Raw genomic sequence first — 19,271 nt, 5'->3', positions numbered from 1 at the left:
GCATTGATCTTCCTAAAGCATAAATGATTGTTAGTCCTTTGCTAAAGTCCTGCGATGACTCCTCGCTGTCTTCAGTACAAAATCTAAGCTCTTGTACTCATAGGAAACATTGGAAAAATTTTTACCATCCGTAAGATCTATCTCTAAATTCAAAACTGAGCTTGGCATTAAAGAACCTCCCAGATCGGAGCTAACTGTTCTTCCAAGGTTACTCTCACATTAGTATTTCTCTGGTCTCAAGATGCTCATAATTTATGGCACTCCTCAGTTTCCCTTTTTTGAGCTCCTGCAAAGTCTTTTCCCCTCTTATATCTATACAAGTTTTTCAAGGTCCCCCTCAAGAGCCATCCCCACTACCATAAATGTCCCTTCAACACTTTCTGAGCTCACGCAGAATTAGAGTTGGTTCAGGAATTGTTTTCTCCTTCTGCTTTTAGGACTTATGGAAGTCAGGTTCAAAAGCTTAATTCTTACCAGAGCTCACCTGCATAATAGATGCTCAGTAAACATTTGTCAAATGCATGGATAAACGTAAACAAAAAAACCAGTATTCCCTTGTCCCTTTGTGTCCCCCCATGAATAGAGGATTCTCCGAAGTCTTCACTTGCAGTTTCCTCCACTGCCTCCCACCCACTCCACCATTTAGAATATATGCCTCACCCCACGGGATGGAGGATGGGCCCACACGCGCTCCCTAGGCCGTTTTGTACGGTTTTCTACATCTCGCCTTCGGAGCTGCGATAGTAGGGGATGGCAGAGGTAGCTAGATAATGTAAATCAAAGGGCACTCTTGTCCACCCCGTAAGATAAGATGGAGTTGAGAAGGGAGACCCCTCACCATTTCCAGAACACAGCAACTCTCCCCGCAGACCCTCTTACCTACACAGGAGGGTGGGGACTCTGCCTGACCGTCGTCCGGGTTGACCAATACCCAATCCACATCGAGCGAGTCAGCCAATGATTGCGATTCAGGAATAGAGCGGGGCGGGGCATGGTTGCTAGGGCCGAGCTTGTGGGGTGCCGCGAGAGGATCTGAGAGAGGCTCGGTGGTTGCTAGGGTGGGAGGTCACAGAGCGCGCTCAGGGATTGGGCAGCGTCGGCGGGGGTGGGTGGTGATTGGGCGGTGTCCAGGAGGCCCCCGGGTGAGGCACGAGCGCGCGAGCGCGGGAGTGCGGGAGTTCCGGCGGGAGGACAGTGCAGACGGCCGGCAGTTTCACCATGCCCTCAGCTCAGCTGGACTACACCATCGAGATTCCGGATCAGCCCTGCCGGAGCCGGGGTATGGAAGGAGGGTTGGGTCCAGTCGTGGGGAGATGACCTAACGAGTCTGGGTCGGAAGCGCAGCGGTGGCTCCGCCCCCTCGAGGCTCCGCCCTCTCGCGGCCAGCCCCTCCCAGGGTCCCGCAGGTCCTAGACTTGGTCTGGACCAGAGAGCCCCGCCCCCTTGTAAGCCCCGCCCCGGAGTGCTCAACCTGTCGGAACCCCTTTCCTTCCCTGCGTCCTCTGCTCAGTTGGGGCCCTTTTCTTCTGTCTTTTCAATCGGAGTTTTCAAGTCCATGCCCTCGTTTTTTTCCTAGTAGCTGAAGGCTGGGAGGGCAGGAGCCCTCCTGATTCCTTTGTTTGGGGTTGGGCTTCCCACTTCTAACTTCTCTTAGGCAGTTGCAGCTAGAGGCCCCACTCACCATTTTCCCGGGGTCTTCACTGAAGCCCGGGACATAGAACCCTTATTCCTCTCTCCTCTCCACTGTCCATAGCTGTAGTTAACGGAGCAGTCGCTGCCGTCAGATAGAAGTCAGTTCACATCCTGACTCCTTTATTAGCTGGTCATTAGCTGGGTGACCTTGGCAGGCAACTCCCTCTGAACTTCAGTTTCCTCATCTGCAAAATTGGGGTACCGATAGTAACCTCCTTCACAGAGTTGTTGGTTACACAACAGATTGTTTGTGTGAAGGACCCAGCATAGTGCCTGGCATGGAGTGAATTTAATGATTAGCATTATTTTCCTTCCTACAGCCGGATCAGTAAAGAAAGGTGTGTGGGAGGCTTCCCTAAAGTTAGTAGCCTATAGAGCAGGCCTGGGCCCCTGGCAGTGGGAGTAGGATTGGGAGCCCAGAGGATGGAAAGTTGGGCCCTGGCTGGAAATTATGGTAGAGGAGCCTTGAAATACATGTCTGTCCAAGCCTAGCATGTCTCTCCCCTGCATTACTCCATATTGCCTTCACGCCTCTGATCTCACTGCCAGCAGCTCAGCCCCGTATCGCTAACACAGTGATCTTCCTAATGCAAAGGTTTGATCTATCACCGCTCTGTGTAAAACCCTTCAGTGGCTCCTTATTGCTCTCGGGATAAATCAAGCCCAGATTCCTTAGCATGGCATTCAAAGTCCTTCATAATTTATCAGCCCCTGCTTATCCCTTTGGTCACTATGTCCTTCCACTGTTCAATTTGAGTTTTATGTTCTGGCAACTGAACTGCTTTGTGATTCTCCACACATTTCTTGCTTCTCTGCCTTTGCTCCTGCTGTTTCCTCTGTCTGGAATGCCCTTTCCCCTCTGCTGCCCCACAGTGCCCCCTTGCTTGTTTGCCTCATCATTTAAGGCTCAGCGCAGATGCTGCCTCCTTCAGGAGAGCCTTCCTAGACCCCTCCATAGCATCTTGTGTGCCCTGGTTGAGGTCTAAGAGGGAAGGGCAGGCCCTGGACTCCCACAGAACAGATGGCTGTAGACCAGCCATATTTCCCTAGAACTGGGCTCAGGGAAACCTAATCTATTAACTTAGGCATGTTTGGGCATCAGCGGGAGATGAAGCCAGTTCATATTCTTGTCCTTGGAGAGATTTCAGCTGCAAAGGGCTAGAGCTGCCTTCTATATGGCCGGGAGGGCAGAAGTTCCCTTTCAGCCAAGGTGGGCAGCCTGGTGGTCTTGGTTTGTATTTCAGATCTACCTCCGACTGGTTCTATGTCTTGGCAAATTGTTGGACCTCTTCATGCCTCAGATTTCTCCACTGTAAAATGAGAATATAATAGTGTCCATTCCAGGGGTTGCAAGGGTTAACAATATAGTGGCTGAATGTGTGTGTTTAGCATGTTGGTGTATTTTCTCTGCTTGTAGCTCCCCTCATTGCTCGAGGAGACTGGAAGAAATCTTGGGGTTCATTTTGTTCTGCATCCATGAGAGCCTTTTGTTGCTACCAGACCTTTTCCTGACAGGTTGCTTTCTCCCAAACATCCTGGCCCTGTTGGAGGCAACTGGAATTGTTAGAAAGCACTTCTCTTTCTTGAGCCGCAATAGGCCTTCCTGTCATTTCCTCTTTCAGTTCAGTATTTGCTATGTCCTGGCTATGGGTTCGTTCCTGGTGCCTCAGAAGTGACTCACACATAGGCTGCCTTCAGGGAGTGGTGGTTTTAGGAAGGGGTGAGGTTTATGTGCAGCTGGTTTCACAATGAGGTGGTAACTGGAGGGCTAGAGGGTCATAGTGGGTACAACAGTAATCTCTCTTCCTCTCTCAAGAGGACAGCTTCATGCCTTCCTCAAATCGCTCTTCTCCAAGACAGAGACCTCCAGGGCCTTCAGCTGTTCCTCCTCTGCTATAGTGCTACTGACCTCCTCCTTCTGATTGCTTCTCCAGACTGGCTTTAGTTCATCATGCCTTTCCCTCAAAGTGCATACCCCAGAGCTGAACCAGAGGTTGTAGGACCCCTCAGAAAGAGGTAACAGTACTGTGATCCCCTGAATCCATTTGCTTCTCATCTGCAGAGAGCTCCCTTCCAGGCTGACATTGCTTCGCCCAGTGATAGTCTTTTGGGACCCTGGAGATTGTCCTTCTTTTGCATTTATTGTTTGATGGTGGTGAAGTATGCAGGACAGTCATATTTGGTTTCTGGAATTGTCCCTCCCCCTCCCCCCCATATTTGAACATCAAAACCACAGAGCCCAGCACTGCTGTGACTGACAGTGAGGTGAGCAGCTGCTGCTGGCACATCGGTTAGCTGGGATGCAGCTGTCCCCTCCTCATGCCTGTCACCATATCAGTTCCCTGGGGAAATACCTTGTCCTAGGTTACCTTATTCCTAAACTTTTTCTTTAAATTTTTATTTATTGATTATTGAGGGAAGGAGGTGGAAAGAGTGGGGGAGGAGAGGGAGAGAGAGAGAGAGAGAGAGAGAGAGAGAGAGAGAGAGAAATTGAGAGATTTTGTTGTTCCACTTACTATGTATTCATTGACTGGGGATTGAACCTGCGACCTTGGTGTTTTGGGATGATGCTGTAACCAAGTGAGCCACTTGGCCAGAGCTAGCATACAGATTTCAGTTGCCATTAGGAGGTGTTGCTTGAATACAGTTCCATTTCTAGGAAACAATTAAGGACATGCACAAAGAAAGAGGTGTCCATTAAAGTATTTTTATAACAGAAAAAAATTGGAAACAACATCATGTCTAATAATGGGAGATTGGTAACCATAAATTATGAAATGTTCTGTAGCTGCTTTGCAGCCACTAAAAAGAATGGTGTAGAAATATATAAACTGACAGCGAGAGATGTTCACAATATATTGCTAAATCGAAGAAAGCAGATTACAAAACAGTATGATTCCAATTTTATTAGATATTCATTTTTTCTACAGTGAGCATGCCTTCCTCATGAAGTAATAATAATAACTTTGATTTATTGAATTCTTTCTTTATGCCAGGTACCTTTATAGTCATTATTTTATTTAATCTTTTGCATTATTATCCTCATTTCGCAGATAAGGAAATTAAAGCTTAGAGAACTTGCTCAAGATCTGTTTCATAGCTATTAGTGGCAGAGCCAGAGATTTGAACCCAGATAGGGTTTTATACAGTATGTACTCTTAGGTCCAGTGCTCCTCTCCTATACTGTTATTTGAAAAAGTAAAAAAGCAAAAGTAAATTTTAAATAATTTGGTTTAAATGTAGAAACTGTGAGGCTCTAGAAAATATTTCTGGGGAGTAGAGGAATTTGAGTATTGTTTTATTCTTCACATTTTAAAAAGAAAACATAGGCTCTTTGTGTCTTGATCCTCCTGGCTTATAGATAAAAAGCACATAATGTGCCACAGATGCTTATGCCTTGTCAGCCCTTCCTTTGTCATCTCTGGATGCCCCTGGGGTATACACAATCTAATTTACGCTTCAGTTTTATGACTTGAACTGTTGTACAATACATGTATCTGTAATTCTTGTATTATTGGTGTCAGTGTTGTTTTGTTGAGAAATTCTAGAGGACAGGGAGCCTGTGAGATTAAATTGTCTTGCCGGATGCTCAGAAAGTACCAGGGTTGAAAGGAATACTTCTGCCTGGCCAAGGGCTTCTGGGCATCTATGTCTGACCTCTTTGACTTCTCAATTGCTTTGACTCTCTGGAACATCATCCCCCCTACCTTTTTAAAAAATAACATTTAATACAGAAGTGATACATATTGATTTTAGAAAATGGATAAAAAATACCACACACATACACACACACACGTTTGTTCTAATCCCAGAAATAATTGCTATTAATATTTGATGTATTTTTCTCTGCATAAATGTTTGTGTGTATATGTATTCTGTTGTTCATACTGCTTTTGAACTTGCTTTTTCACTTAATGTATTACTATGATTTTTTTTATTTAAAAATTTTATTTTAGATTTTATTTATTTATTTTTAGAGAGACGGTAAAGGAGGGAAAAAGAGAGGGAGGTAAACATTGATTGGTTGCCTCTCACACACCTCCAGCTGGGGATGTGGCCTGTAACCCAGGCATGTGCCCTGGCTGGGAATTGAACCAGAGACCTTTCATTTCAAAGGCAGGTGCTCAGTCTACTGAGCCACATCAGCCAGGTCTTATACTACTTAAAAAAAAAAAAAAAAAGCATTATTTTTTACCATAAAATTAACCCTTTTAAAATATACAATTCATTGGTTTTTAGTATATTCACAGAATTGTGCAGCCAGCACCACTGTCTATCTCTAGAACATTCTCACCACCTCAACATGAAACCCTGTACCCATTAGTACTCCCCATTACCCTGTCCCTTCAGCTCCAAGCAACCACTTACCTACTATCTATGGATTGCCTATTCTGGGCATTTCATATAAACGGAATCATACAATATATGGTCTTTCATGGCTGGCTTCTTTCTCTTAGCATGTGTTTTCAAGGTTCATCTATGTTGTTGCATGTATCAGTACTTCCTTCCTTTTATGACCAAATAGTATTTCATTGTATGGGTATATCACATTTTATTTATACATTTACAGGTGATAGGCATTTGAATCGCTGCTCTTTTTGGCTATTATGAATAGTGCGGTTGTGAATGTTCGTGTACAGGTTTTTTTGTGGACACACATTTTCACTTCTCTTGTGGATATATACCTAGGAGTGGAAGTGCTGGGTCATTTGGTAACTCTAAGTTTCTAATTTTTTTGAGGAACTGCCAAACCGTTTTTTGAAGTGGCTGCACCTTTTTACATTCTCATCAGTGGTCTATGAGGATTTTGATCTCTCCACATCCTCACCAACACTTGTTACTGTCTGACTTTTTTATTATATCTAGCGGGTATAAGGGCGTATCTCATTGTGGTTTTGATTTTCATTTCTCTGTTGTCTATAGTGTTGAGCATCTTTTCATGTGTTTATTGGCCTTTCATATGTCTTCTTTGGAGAAATGTCTCTTCAAATCCTTTGCCCATTTTAAATTTGGATTACTTGCCTTTTTAATTGTTGAATTGTCAAGAGTTTTTAATATATCCCAGATACAAGCCCCTTATCAGATATATGATTTGCAAGTATTTTCTCCCATTCTGTGGGCTATTGTTTTTTGGTTTTCTTTTTTAATTTCTTGATGGTGTCCTGTGAAGTACAGAGGGTTTTACATTTTGATGAAGTCCCAATTTATCTGCTTTTTGTTTTATTCCTTATACTTTTGGTCATGTCTAAGAAACTGTTGCCTCATCCAAGGTCACAAAGATTTACTCCTATCTTTCATTCTGGAGGAGGGAGTGTGGTTTTAGAGGTGGAGGCAGCGTGGCGTGGTGGCCCAGAGATGGACGCTGGCTCTGCTGCTTCCTGGCTACATGCTCTTGGGGAAAGGGACTTACCCTCTCTGTGCTTTAGTTTTCTCTTCTGTTAAATAGGGACAGTACCTAACAGCAGTAGCTAACTCCCAGGATGGTTGTAGGACCAAACGAGGCAGCCGATGTTGAGGTTCTGGCCGAGGTGACCAGTCCCCTGAGTAGGAGGAACAGGTGGAAGAGGCCACTGTTGTCTGTCTTCATGTGCAGAGGCAGCTGTGTGTATGGGTTCGGAGCTGAGGTGGTAGAGATTTGGTTAAGGCTGGGGCCTTGGGTTTTGTTACCCAGGGGGCCAGCTGGGAAAATGGTTGTAAGCTGGTCTCTAGACCACTTGGGTTTGGATTCCGTTTCACTGCTTAGTTGTGTAATCTTGAGCAGGTTATTTACTATCTCTGTGGCTTAGTTTTTCATCTGTGAAATGAGAATAACAACAGTTCCTTATTCATAGGATTGTTATGAAGACTGAGTGAGTAGATATGTAAAGCGCTTAGAACAGTGCCTGAAACATGATGCTCTTTTTTTCCTGTTACTCTTTTTCTTGGTAATGGGAGAGAGGGGGAGGGTAGCAGCAGGAAGGAGATGTGGAATTCAGAGGGTTTTATGATGGTTCAGGAACAGGGAGGGTCATGGTAAGTCTTGGGGTATAAGTGAGAGACTGAGCCAGTGCCTGTCTTCAGTGCCTGAGGGTCAATGGCTGACAGATGCCAGCAGCAGCCATGGCCCGTGGAAAGCGCTTAAAAGGAACAGGGGCTTTTACAAAAGGGTGTAGGAATCATGATCCCGATGTGGCCATAAATAACGGTAGCCATAGCAATTACTTTTATGACTCTGCAAACGGCCGTGGGTAACAAGAAGAATGCCAGCTCTTTTTCCTTGGATCCATCTTTCACTTCACAGCCACGTGTTCATTCATTCAGCGCATGAGTGCCTGACTGTGCCCACTACAGTGCTGGGCACTGGGGATGTGGTGATGAACCTGACGTGCCCAGCTCCTGCCTTCACGGAGCCCGCTGGCTAAGGGGAGAGACAGACAGTAAACAAATAGTTGTGCAGGTCATTAGTCAGCAGAGATTGGGTCATGCCGCTCCCCTGATTCCAGGGTCTTCACTTGCTCTCTGCTTCTGTGGAATAAAATCCAGACTCCTACACGTGGCCCCAGCCCTACTCTTGGCAGCCCTCCTGACCATTGGTGCTCCTCACCCAGGCACCTGGCCCCCCGGGACTGCTGGCTGTGTCCCAGACCAACTCTAACCCCTCCACAGCCCCCTGCCCCTGCTTGTGCCCTCTCTGCACCTGGCATGCTCCTGCTGGTCTTTCAAGGCCAGAGCAGCAAACTCGCCGTCCCTCGGGAGGCCTTTCCTGGTCCCCGTCACTCTCTCAGCCATGCTCTCAGGGCACCTGGTACTTTTCTGAGTTACAGCACTTCACACGGAGAATGGGAAGGGGCAGCGTGACTCCAGTGGGAGGAGGTCATGGCAAAGGCTCCTGAGTTAGGAGTGGGCGTGGAAAGTAGGGCACTGCGAGGAGAATGTGTTGGGGAGTAGGGCGTGCCCACGGGTGCAGAGCACCTGTGGCTTAGTGGGCAGCCTTGAGCGCCTGGCAGGAGTGGAGGGACCAGTTTCCTCCCTTTAGGAACCGGACAGAAGGCTTGGGCTTTGGGCATAGGCATGTATTCAGGGTGTTCATATGCCGAGAGTTTCTTCCTGGAGATGAGTATCTGGGGAAGTCCTTCCTGCTTGAGCTGGTGAAGCCTAGAATAACAGTAAAACCTGCCGTGGAGCAAAATGGAGTCAGAATTCCCAGCTGTGGGTGAAGGGGCAGGTCAGAGGCCCAGCAGAAGCTGTCTGAACCTTCCCCTACTGGGAATGTGCTATCAGTGCTGGTTGGGGTGGTCTTAACTTCAGAGGGCCACCAGGGGATGTGACTTCCCTTCGCTGCCTTCTCTGTATAGGAAATAAATTCCAAAGACTTTAGCTGGTGTCTTGGTGGTGGCCTATGGAAGGGCCCAGTATAGGCCGAAAGTGGGAAGCCTATACTCACACAGCTGCACAGAAGTAAGGGGGCCTCCATGGGGCAAGTCTCAGGACTCCAGCTGCCGAGTCTCAGAGGTTCAAAGGCAGATCCAAACCATAGCTGTTCATTATCACCCGTGAGGATGCCGCAACCTGAGCTTCCAGGGTAGTCGTCCCCAGTGAGGTTGGGCTTGGCCCCAGGAGGCCCAGATAGGGCCTCTACGAGAAAGGCCAGTGCAGGTGAAGAGCTGCTCTGGGAGAGAACATGGGGGACACTAGGCTGAGAATGGGAGGGAGAATATTTGGAGTGGCCTAAGTCAGAGCTATGGGCTCTAACTTCTGCCTCATCAGAGGCTGAGGCCAGCATGGGGAGCCTGGGAGGGTGGGCAGGCATCAGCAAGGGACCACGGTGCTGGCAGCTCCTGCTGCGCCCTGCCTGGGATCCTTCCCCGCGGGTGCAGGCAGTTAATCTCCGCAGGCTGGAGTCGCCACTGCCGGAGAGCAGGAACATTGAACTTTTCAATCACATTAATTTCCACAGGAAATTGTTGTCTTCCTTTTGTCCAAAGGTTAGTGATTTATATTTACCATCCTCTTAACTAGCCTTGAAATTTACTGTTGCCAGGTCACCACTGGCCTCCATAAATCTCAGGGTGGCAGCTGAGCATAGCCAAGTGGCTTGATCCTTGGAAGGGCACAGCCCAGCCCTTTCAGGAGGGAAGATAACTGGCAATAGACAGTCCCTGCACAGAAGTCCCCCTGGGGTGCTTGGTGCTCAGTTAGCAGGGGAAATGAGATGGGGTCTGACCAGCAAGGTTGCAGGGAGGCCTCTTCAATAGCAGACACAGCAGACAGCTGGCTTGTGCCTTGGTACATTACCAGAAGAGACATGCTTCTAGCTGAGGACAGGGCTGGTGGCACAGAGGGATCAAGTGGCTTAGAGCAGGGGCCTGACTGACCTTAGGCAAGTAACTTAACCACTCTGTGCCCGAGTTTCCTCTGTGTACTAATTTTCCTCATCGTGTTGTCATGAGGGTTAATCCTCAAATGATATCAGCTAATATTATTCTGTAGCAGGGCAGGGTGAGTAGTTTGGTGTGGACCTCAGAGTTGGTCTGCTCCACCTTCGCTTGCACTGCCCCATCCATTCCTCTTTTTAAGACCCTCTTCTTCCATCTGTTTGTGGAATTAGAATGAACAGGGGCTGGTAAACTTTTTTGTAAAGGGCCAGTAAGTATTCTATGGTGTCTGTTGCAACTACTCAACTCTGCAGTTTTAGCATGAAAACAGCCATACACAAGAAGTAAATGAATGTGGCCATGTTCCAATAAAACTTGATTTGCGGACACTCAAATTTAAATTTGGTATAATTTTCATGTGTCACAAAATAGTCCTTTTTTTCCCCTTTTTTTAACCATTTGAAAATGTAAAACCCAAGACTTCTTCTGGTCAAGAAGGAGGTGTAGGTAAACATGGCTCGCCTCCTTGCACAACCACAGCAAAATTGCAGCTACACTACAGAACGGCCATCACTCTGAACTGTCAGAAATCGAATTGAATGAAAGTCTGACAACTACAGAATTAAAGAAACCACATCCATCCAGATTGGTAGGAGGGGTGGAGACACAGAATGGGCTGGTTCCACATCCACGTGTGCTGGATAAAAACTTAGGAGGGCCCTGGCTGGTGTGGCTCAGTGGATTGAGTGCCAGCCTGTGAACTGAAAGGTCGCCAGTTTGATTCCCAGTCAGGGCACATGCCTGGGTTGTGGGCCAGGTCTCCAGCTGGAGGTGTGGGATAGGCAACTGATCAATGTTTCTCTGAACATCTGTGTTTCTCCCTCCATTCCCTTCTCTCTAAAAATAAATGAATAAATCATGTATATACATAGAGTAAAAGAAACCAAAACAACTCAGGAGGGATCTCTTGGGAGTGAGTAGTCTAAACCCCACACCAGGCCCCACAGCCCTGGGTTCCAGTGTCAGGAAGATAAGCTTGAAAGGCACCAGTGGCACACAGGGAGGAACTGAAGTGTCTGGCATCAAGGTGAGAGCTTTCTCCCAGACAGAAAGGTGGGCAGAGAACATTGTCTCTTTTCTGAATCTTTCCCCCACATAGCCAGCAGGTGGATGTCATATCTGAGACTCCATCCACCTGACTAACACTGTTTGCCCTACTCTGGAGATCCCCTGAGGCTTCATCACACCCAACTTACAGCTGTTAACAGCGGCTTTCCATATGAATGGTTGGTCTTGACTCATGCTTCACAGTTCCCTACATCCTTTCAAATAAGCAACAGCCAGCCTCAGTGAGCCCCCATCCTCCCCCAGCCTCTTGCTAAGTGGCCCCAGACCCAGCACTAGCAGCAGCCAGGCTAAAGTCACAGCTTGGCTTCACCTGGGAAGCGCCACCACACCCAGCACAAGTAGCAGCCATCTCAGATTGCTTATAGCTCAGGCAAGGTGCCCCGGGCAGAACACAGGTGGGGGCTGACCTTGACCTGCACCACCCAGGAAACCCTAGAGCCTGTGCACCCAGTGGACAGCTACAGACCACATCAGAGCACCACCACCCTGCCCCAGCACAGCTGATCCTCTACGGAGGGTGGAGGTTCGTGGTCAGTGGTCACAGCCAGTCCTTGCAGCTCACTGGCTTGGGTAAATCCCTCCCCTTGACCTGCCAACAGCAACTACAAGAGGAGGGTGTACTCAGCCCACACGAAGGGTGCACCTTGAGTACCCAGCTTGGGTGATAGGGGAGGCTGTGCCACTGACCCTACAGGACACCTACTACATTAGGCCACACTACCAAGACACAGAATCAAAGCAGCTCTACCTAATACATAGAAACAAACACAGGGAGGCTGCCAAAATGAGGAGACAAAGAAACATAGCCCAAATGAAAAAACAGATCAAAAGTCCAGAAAAAGAGCTAAACAAAATGGTGATAAGTAATCTATCAGATGCAGAGTTCAAAACACTGGTTAAAAGGATGCTCAAGGAACTTAGTGAGGACCTCAACAGCATAACACAGACCAGTCAGAAACAAAGGATACACTAATCGAAATAAAGAACAATATACAGGGAAACAACAGTAGAATAGATGAAGCCAAGAATCAAATCAATGATTTTGTTTAGTGAAGGAATAGACATGCAAGTCCATGAAGCACAGAGAGTCCCAAACAAGATGGATGCAAAGAGGCCCAGTCCAAGACATAATTAAGATGCCAAAGATTAAAGATAAAGAGAGAATCTTAAAAACAAGAGAAAAGAAATTAACTACAGGGGAGTTCCCATAAGACTGTCAGCTGATTTCTCAAAAGAAACTTTGCAGGCTAGAAGGGATTAACGTTAAATATTCAAAGTCATAAAAAGCAGGGATCTTTAGCCAAGATTGTTCTGCCCAGCAAAGCTATCATTTAGAATTGAAGGGCAGATAAAGAGCTTCCCAGACAAAAAAACTAAAGGAGTTTGTTATCCCCAAAACATTATTATATGAAATGTTAAAGGGACTTATTTAAGGAAAAGAAGATCAAAACTATGAACAATAAAATGGCAAAAATACCTATCTATATCAACAATTCAATCTAAAAAATAAACTAAGCAAACAAGAAGCATGGATATGGAGTGTGTATTGAGGGTTACCAGATGGGAGGGGGGTGTGGGGGAATGGATGAAGAGGTGAGGGGATTAAGAAGTACAAATTGGTAGTTACAGAATAGCCATGGGGATGTAAAGTACAGTATAGGAAATGGAGTAGCCAAAGAACTTACAGGTATGACCCATGGACATGAACGATGGTGGGGATTGCCTGAGTGAATGGGGGGTGCTGGGTGGGGAGGGCGCAAAGGGAGAAAAATTGGAACAACTGTAATAGCATAATCAAAATATAATTTTAAAAAATGTAAAAACCATTTTCATTTTTAGCTCACAGCTCACAAAAACTGACCATGGCTGGTTTTAGCCCATGGCTTGTAGTTTGCTGACCCCTTGATTAAAAGGTGATGATTGCATGGAAAAAGTATTCATTTTTCTCACCTGGCCTCTGTCTTTGAGTCACTAAAGAAAGGCGCCTTCATGTTTGTTTTTCCCATGGCCCTGAGAGGCCAAAAAGCCACCTGAAGCAGAGGACAGAGGAAGGAGCCCCGTGGGAAGCCGAGGAGCAGGGTCTGGCCATAATGCCTGGGCTTGGTATTCCTTGGTTCCCTGCCTGCAGCCAGACCGGTGCTGACTCTGGATTGGCCGTCACCCCCACTTTGCACCCCAGCTCCAGTGCTGACAGTCTCACTGTCTTATTTCAGAGAACAGCCCGGGCCGAGGTGGGGAGGAGCCTGGGACCCGGCAGCCTTTGGTGATCCTCTTGGGCTGGGGTGGCTGCAGCGACAAGAACCTTGCCAAGTACAGTGCCATCTACCACAAGAGGGTGAGTACTGCAGGCTGCGACACCCCGCGGCTGCTCTGAGGGGGCTGGGGGCCGTTCTGAGCCGTGGCTGCCCCCCTCCCTGGGCCGCAGTGAAGGCTGATCTGGGAATGGCACCAAGAGTGGCCCGTGATGCAGATGCTGGGCTCATGGGGACTTTGGCAGGATTATCCCCCCTTTGCTTTCACCTCTGTGGCCTGGCCTGAGAAGCCATAGGTCCTGGGGTGGATGCACTTCGCCCAGGGGGTGTGGAGAGGGCAAGGAGAAGAGGGCCTAAGACAGCCCTGAGGAGCCCAGACTTAAAGGAGCAGAAGATGAAGAGGGTCCTATGAAGAAAGGAGGAGTGGCCAAAGCAGGAGAAGAAAATCCAGGAAAGGGTGGCAGAATCTGCAGAGAGGCTTTGGGAAACTGGCCGCTGTAGAGGGCGAGAGGGAAGATGTTACTGAGGCCGGAGGCCCAGGGAGAAAGGGAGGGAGCAAAGCCCAGGGAAGGCAGAGGGCTTCAGGGGGCAGGGCCAGTGGAGGGGTCCTCTGGGAAAGGAAGGGGCTGCCTTTACCCTGTGGTCAGGAGGGCAGGATGGGTGGGGAGAAAAATCTTTCCCATCCCCAAACTCCTAATACTTTATTATTTAAAAGAAAATAAAAACACCATGTTCTACCAACTAGCGATTAACCTCTATTTACATGTTAGTGTATATCCTTTCAGCTTTTTTCTGTGTGTATCTTTTCTTTACCTAAATGAGATCTACTGAATATACTATTTTATATCCTGCTTTTTTTTCAGAGTATCGTCTGTACCTTCCCATGTTAATACATTTTCATCTCATCTAGTTTCCAGTCCACATTCATGTTCTCTTACAGTCCCCAAAGTGTCTTTTATAACTGATTTGCCCAAACCAGTATCTAATCCAGGATCACCCATTGCATCTAGTTCCTTGACCCTCTTTTAAATCTTGAACAGTTTCGTTTTTTTACGATAACAACTTACTGAGGCGCGCAGGCTACAGAGAGTACCTCTGCAAGGCAAGCGTGATGGGCACTGACGGGTGTCGTGGGGTCGGACTTGATGGCCTTCATGAGAGCAGTGTGGCTCTGACTGGGGCCTGTGGGAGGGTGAGGTGCAGAGGAGGTGGGTGTCAAAGTCTGTTTAGGAAGGTAAAGAGAAGGTGGGATGGAGTTAGAGGGGAACATGGTATAAAGTAGAAGAAGCTTTTAAAAAAATGCAATTGGTCCGTGTAGAAATCTATAGAGAGGAAGAGACTGAAAATACAGGAGAGAGAGGGGAGGAGTGACAGAGCAGGGCCCTGTCCTGGGACAGAGCATGTGCAGAGATGGAGTGATGGTTGGCTTCGGGGGAGAGAGAAGAGACTAGGACCTGACATGCAGCGAGACCCAGGTCCTTGGCACAGGGACTTCTAAGAGTACCTGACTGGGCAGGTGGCAGCAGAGAAGACAGGCACCTCGGAAACCTCCACGCCTCGGTGCAGGATGCTCGGTATGTGTGGGCCCTTCCCAGGGAGTGTTGGGCATTCGCAGGGCGAGCGCTGTGTGCTCTCAGGGAATGTGGAGTTAGCTCTCAGGGCTGCCCTCAAAGATGGTGCGTTCACAGGAATTGCTGAGCTTACATCTGAACTGACAGGTAGTTCTGCATGGGAATGCCCCGGGGAAGGAATGTGTGCGCGCGCGTGCAGACACGCACTCACGCAAGGCAGTGCAACATGAAAGTGTACTTGCCAGTGGTGTATGTGCTTGTGGGTGTGTGTTGGCAACTGTGCTCTTTTGTGCACTCACAGGAGGTACAGTGAGTGCATCCTAGTTAGTGGTTGGTGCCTGGAGTGTCTGGATCTGTGGGATGTGAGGTGGACGGGCTTTGTTTAGTCCAGGAGTCGCATGTGTGGTAGTGACGTGGGAGTGTGTTTCCATTTGTGGGCAGTGCCATGTGTGGGTTGGGGGTGGGTGGGAAGACATTTCGCATCCACTGAGGAGAGAGAGCAGAGCACTCTGGGAAATTGCCAGAGCTGAGGGGCCCGGTGACATCAGCGGCCCTGTCTGCAGTCTTGGGAGGGTGCTTAGGCTTGCCAGGGCCTTGGTGACAGCAGTGCCAGGAGCAGTTGGAGCAGATGTCAGATTGGAGGGATGAAGTGAGGGGTTATCTCAGCTGACCATCCTGTTTGGCTATGGGTTATTCAAGTAGTGGGCCTTTGTTATTACTCATCACTAATTACTGCTACTATTAGTCGAGAGTTTACTTTGTCCCAGGTGCTGTTTGGGCACTTGAGGCACATTTTTCTTTTCATTTTCACCATATCCCTATGAGATGGATGGAGACACAAACTCAGGAAGACAAAGTAAATTGCTCTTTGTCTGTACTGTTAATAATTGGTGTCCGGAGTTGACCCAGCTCTGTCTGACCTTAGAGCCTGCCTAACTCTGAGTCCCCTAAAAAGGGTCCTTTGTCTCTATAACAGGTTAATGAGAGGTGGCTTTGGCCGCATTTTCTAACCGGCCTAGAAGGCGATCTGTCTGGGGATTTTCAAGTGTACTTGACCTAGGTATTGACAAGGGGTACAGAAACCTAGAGAGAATTTGGCTCAGATTTTAGAATTTGGGGAACAACAGCATTTACTACATATGGAGTTTCAGAGCAAGTGGGAGGAATGATCCCAGGCCTTGGGACCAGGCAGATTTGGGTGCTAGGTGCCTGATGCCAAAAAGGATGGACTGTTCTCGGGGCCCTGTGGGAAAGTAGCAGTGGCCAGAGACACAGGATGCAGGTCTGGCTCACGAGTGGCCTCTGGTGGCCAAGGTTGGGGTCTGCAGGCTGTGTTTTTGGTGTTGGGTTTTCTGGGGTACCTCCGTGTGCCTGGGATATAGAGACAATGCAGAGGGGAGTCACTGCTGCAGGGTGTGGCCAAGCAGCAAGGCCTTTAATGTGCCAGAATTGAGCAGATGAGGGTGTGAGGTCACGGGTGGGAAGGAGACAGGAAGTGGACCAGAGTGAGGAAACTTCCTTCTGGTCAGGCCAGATGTCTCCAAAGCGTGCTCTGGGTTCCGGGCCTCAAGTACCATCCCTGGCTGAGGGGGCTTGGCCAGTGTGAAGTGATATTCTACAACCTTCCACCCTGGAAGGCACTGTGCTGTGGATTGGTGAGCTGGTGCCCAGGCTGCAGCAGGGCCTGGAGTAACGCTAAGGCTTCTGGGCCTGTGGAAGTTGGAGCTGATGGACCCCTCTGATCTTAGCTTGTACCCACCCCCACCCCATCCCTGAGGATCAGCCAGGTCTCTGTCCTCTCCTCAGGGCTGCATCGTGATCCGATACACAGCTCCGTGGCACATGGTCTTCTTCTCTGAGTCCCTGGGCATCCCTTCACTTCGTGTTTTGGCCCAGAAGCTACTTGAGCTCCTCTTTGATTACAAGATTGAGAAAGAGCCCCTGCTCTTCCACGTCTTCAGCAATGCCGGTGTCATGCTGTACCGGTACGTGTTGGAGCTCCTGCAGACCCATCGGCGCTTCTGCCACCTGCGTGTGGTGGGCACCATCTTTGACAGCGGTCCTGGTGATAGCAACCTGGCGGGGGCTCTGCGGGCCCTGGCAGCCATCCTGGAGCACCGGCCTGCTGTGCTGCGCCTGCTGCTGCTGGTGGCCTTCACCCTGGTGGCAGTCTTGTTCCACATCCTGCTCGCTCCACTCACTGCTCTCTTCCACACCCACTTCTATGACAGGCTACTTAACGCTGCCTCTCGCTGGCCCGAGCTCTACCTCTACTCACGGGCGGATGAGGTGGTCTTAGCCAGGGACGTGGAGCGCATGGTGGAGGCACGCCTGGCACACCGGGTCCTGGTGCGCTCCGTGGACTTCGTGTCATCTGCGCATGTCAGCCACCTCCGCGACTACCCTACTTACTACACGAGCCTCTGTGTCAACTTCATGCGCAGCTGTGTTCACTGCTGAGATCCTTGTCCCCCTCACCTCACCTCTGCTCCAGAAATAAATGCCTGACACCTTCCCACAACCTGTATCCATGGATGGGGCCCTCTTCGGGTTCAACTCCCTTCAGCCCTTTGGGATTTTGTGGTCCTCCAAGTAGAAAATTCCCTTGGGCCCCTGTCCTGGAGGACCGTGGTGGTCTGCTTATCCCAGGATCCTAGGTGGGGGGAGTTCCCCAGGCACGTCTCTGTGGGAGCCTTGCAGTGGTTGTATTTGGACGTCTCTGTGGGAGCCTTGCAGTGGTTGTATTTGGACAAGTGTAGGAGTAAGGCTACTGATTCCCATGGCATTTAAGCTGATAGGGTTAATCAGGTGGGGGTGGGGGTTGGTAGTGAGCCCCAGGGTTGAATTCTGACTCCTTGAATGGAAAGTGAGCTTTGTGAGGAGGTGCCAGAGGGTAGGCTCAGGCTGGGACAGAGGCTGTGGTCTCTGCTCCAAGGCCCAGAAGGGCAAAGCCCCACAGCATGAAGCACCATCCCCATGGATGCCACTTGGCACTTCATGCAGACTTCTTTGACCTCACTGCCAGGGAGCCTGTGGTGGAAGCCAGCTGAGAACTGAGGATGCAGAGGTGGTGGGCCTGCCCAGGGATGCCACACTTGGCCAGGAAGCCACTGGACCCAGGGGAAGCTGTGAAGTGTGTGTAATGGCAGATGGAGTGGGGAGCAGAAGGAAGACGGCAGTGCCACATGGGAGCTGGGGTTGGTGAAGTCAGGAGCCCTGACGACCAGCACCAGGGCAGGGGACTGTTTGGCTGAAATGACAGACTTCCTCATCTGATGGAGTCCCGCTTGGATCCCCTCTAGGCAGGGGTGGTGGCTCTAGCCTTAAGAGTTCTGTATCCTCTATCATTCCACAGTGCTGACACATAATAGGTATTTAGTAACTATTGATTGATTGAATGCACTTACGGGGGTGATCAAGGGGCTTGGAGGGCAGTGATGAGCTTTGAAAATTTGACAGGGTGGGAGCTGAGCCCTGATATTCTTGGGGCTGATGGACCCTCTGGGAGCTGTATATGCGTGGAGTCAGTCTTCTGGGACTTCGAGGGACTGTTGGCAGCTGACTTCTATGCTGTGTGGCTGCATTCCTCACCATGGCCAACAGGTGGCAGTGCCGCCTGTGCCATGAGTTGGAGCTCAAGCATCCCACAGCACCGTGCGCTTCAGGCCCTTAGAGAGCATATGGCCCCCACGGTGGGAGTAACCAGCCATCGAGCACCTACAGAGTCCAAGGCAGGGAGAGGGGAGAGTGGAGACCTGAAGGGAGCCAGCCTGATGGGAACTGGGCATTACCCACTTGTCTTCCAAACCCTTAGCATCACTGCGGCTGTTCCACCTGGACAGGCCACATCCATTCCCCGAGAATCTCTGGTCTCAGGATCCTTGTGTTCAGGCCATTGGGAGCCATCAAGCTGGTCATGGAGCTGTGATGGGCCTCCGCTGGTCTTCAGCCAGGGTAATTTGTCATTGGGTGCAGGAGGCAGGAGCTGCCAACTGGACCTGATTCTGTAGTATGCACTGTGGGCATCCCAGAGACTGGTGTAGGGCACGGGATTTGAGAAGATAGAGGGGGGACCTGGCATGTGAGGATTTGTAAATAAAAGGAGTCTGGAGTTATGGTGATACTCCAGGGTCTTGAATTTTAGAATCTTACTTTCTCAAAACAAGCTTTCTGTGGTGGGTGAGTAGTCATCTGCACCTTTGAGCACCTGCCTGACCAAGCACCCAGGTACTGGTCCCTCACTGGCAATGGGCAGCCATGGGGATGACGATCTG

The 19,271-nt window shown here is 49.1% G+C and overlaps 2 protein-coding genes across 9 annotated transcripts in view; one reads left to right on the top strand and one right to left on the bottom strand.

Moving 5' to 3' along the window:
- ARMH1 (armadillo like helical domain containing 1) overlaps positions 1-1,338 on the bottom strand; it is a 33,409-nt gene extending 32,071 nt beyond the window's left edge. For 6 of the 8 annotated variants that reach the window (XM_090269324.1, XM_090269330.1, XM_090269326.1 and 3 more), the window contains exon 1: positions 880-1,330. The gene's annotated coding sequence lies outside the window, so the exon portion shown is untranslated. Of the gene's footprint in view, positions 1-879 lie in introns of all 8 variants that reach the window. The other 2 variants (XM_090269331.1, XM_090269329.1) reach the window with 2 other exon arrangements.
- TMEM53 (transmembrane protein 53) lies at positions 1,096-17,518 on the top strand. The gene is made up of 3 exons (XM_090269333.1): positions 1,096-1,279; positions 13,388-13,509; positions 16,804-17,518. Exons 1-3 carry the CDS (start codon positions 1,219-1,221, stop codon positions 17,455-17,457), a joined length of 837 nt encoding a protein of 278 aa, XP_090125459.1. The 5' UTR covers positions 1,096-1,218; the 3' UTR covers positions 17,458-17,518.
- The last annotated feature ends 1,753 nt before the right edge of the window (positions 17,519-19,271 follow it).

This window comes from Furipterus horrens, unplaced genomic scaffold (assembly GCF_987537825.1).
Source record: "Furipterus horrens unplaced genomic scaffold, mFurHor1.1.pri manual_scaffold_3, whole genome shotgun sequence".
Taxonomy (NCBI): domain Eukaryota; kingdom Metazoa; phylum Chordata; class Mammalia; order Chiroptera; family Furipteridae; genus Furipterus; species Furipterus horrens.
Note: the sequence above shows the minus strand (reverse complement) of the source record. Positions and strands in the feature narration are given on the sequence as shown.

Coding starts and splice junctions, on each gene's coding strand:
- TMEM53 (XM_090269333.1), top strand. CDS start 1,219: ATGCCCTCAGCTCAGCTGGACTACACCATCGAGATTCCGGATCAGCCC. Junction 1,280..13,387: donor TCAGCCCTGCCGGAGCCGGG/GTATGGAAGGAG, acceptor GTCTTATTTCAG/AGAACAGCCCGGGCCGAGGT. Junction 13,510..16,803: donor GTGCCATCTACCACAAGAGG/GTGAGTACTGCA, acceptor TCCTCTCCTCAG/GGCTGCATCGTGATCCGATA.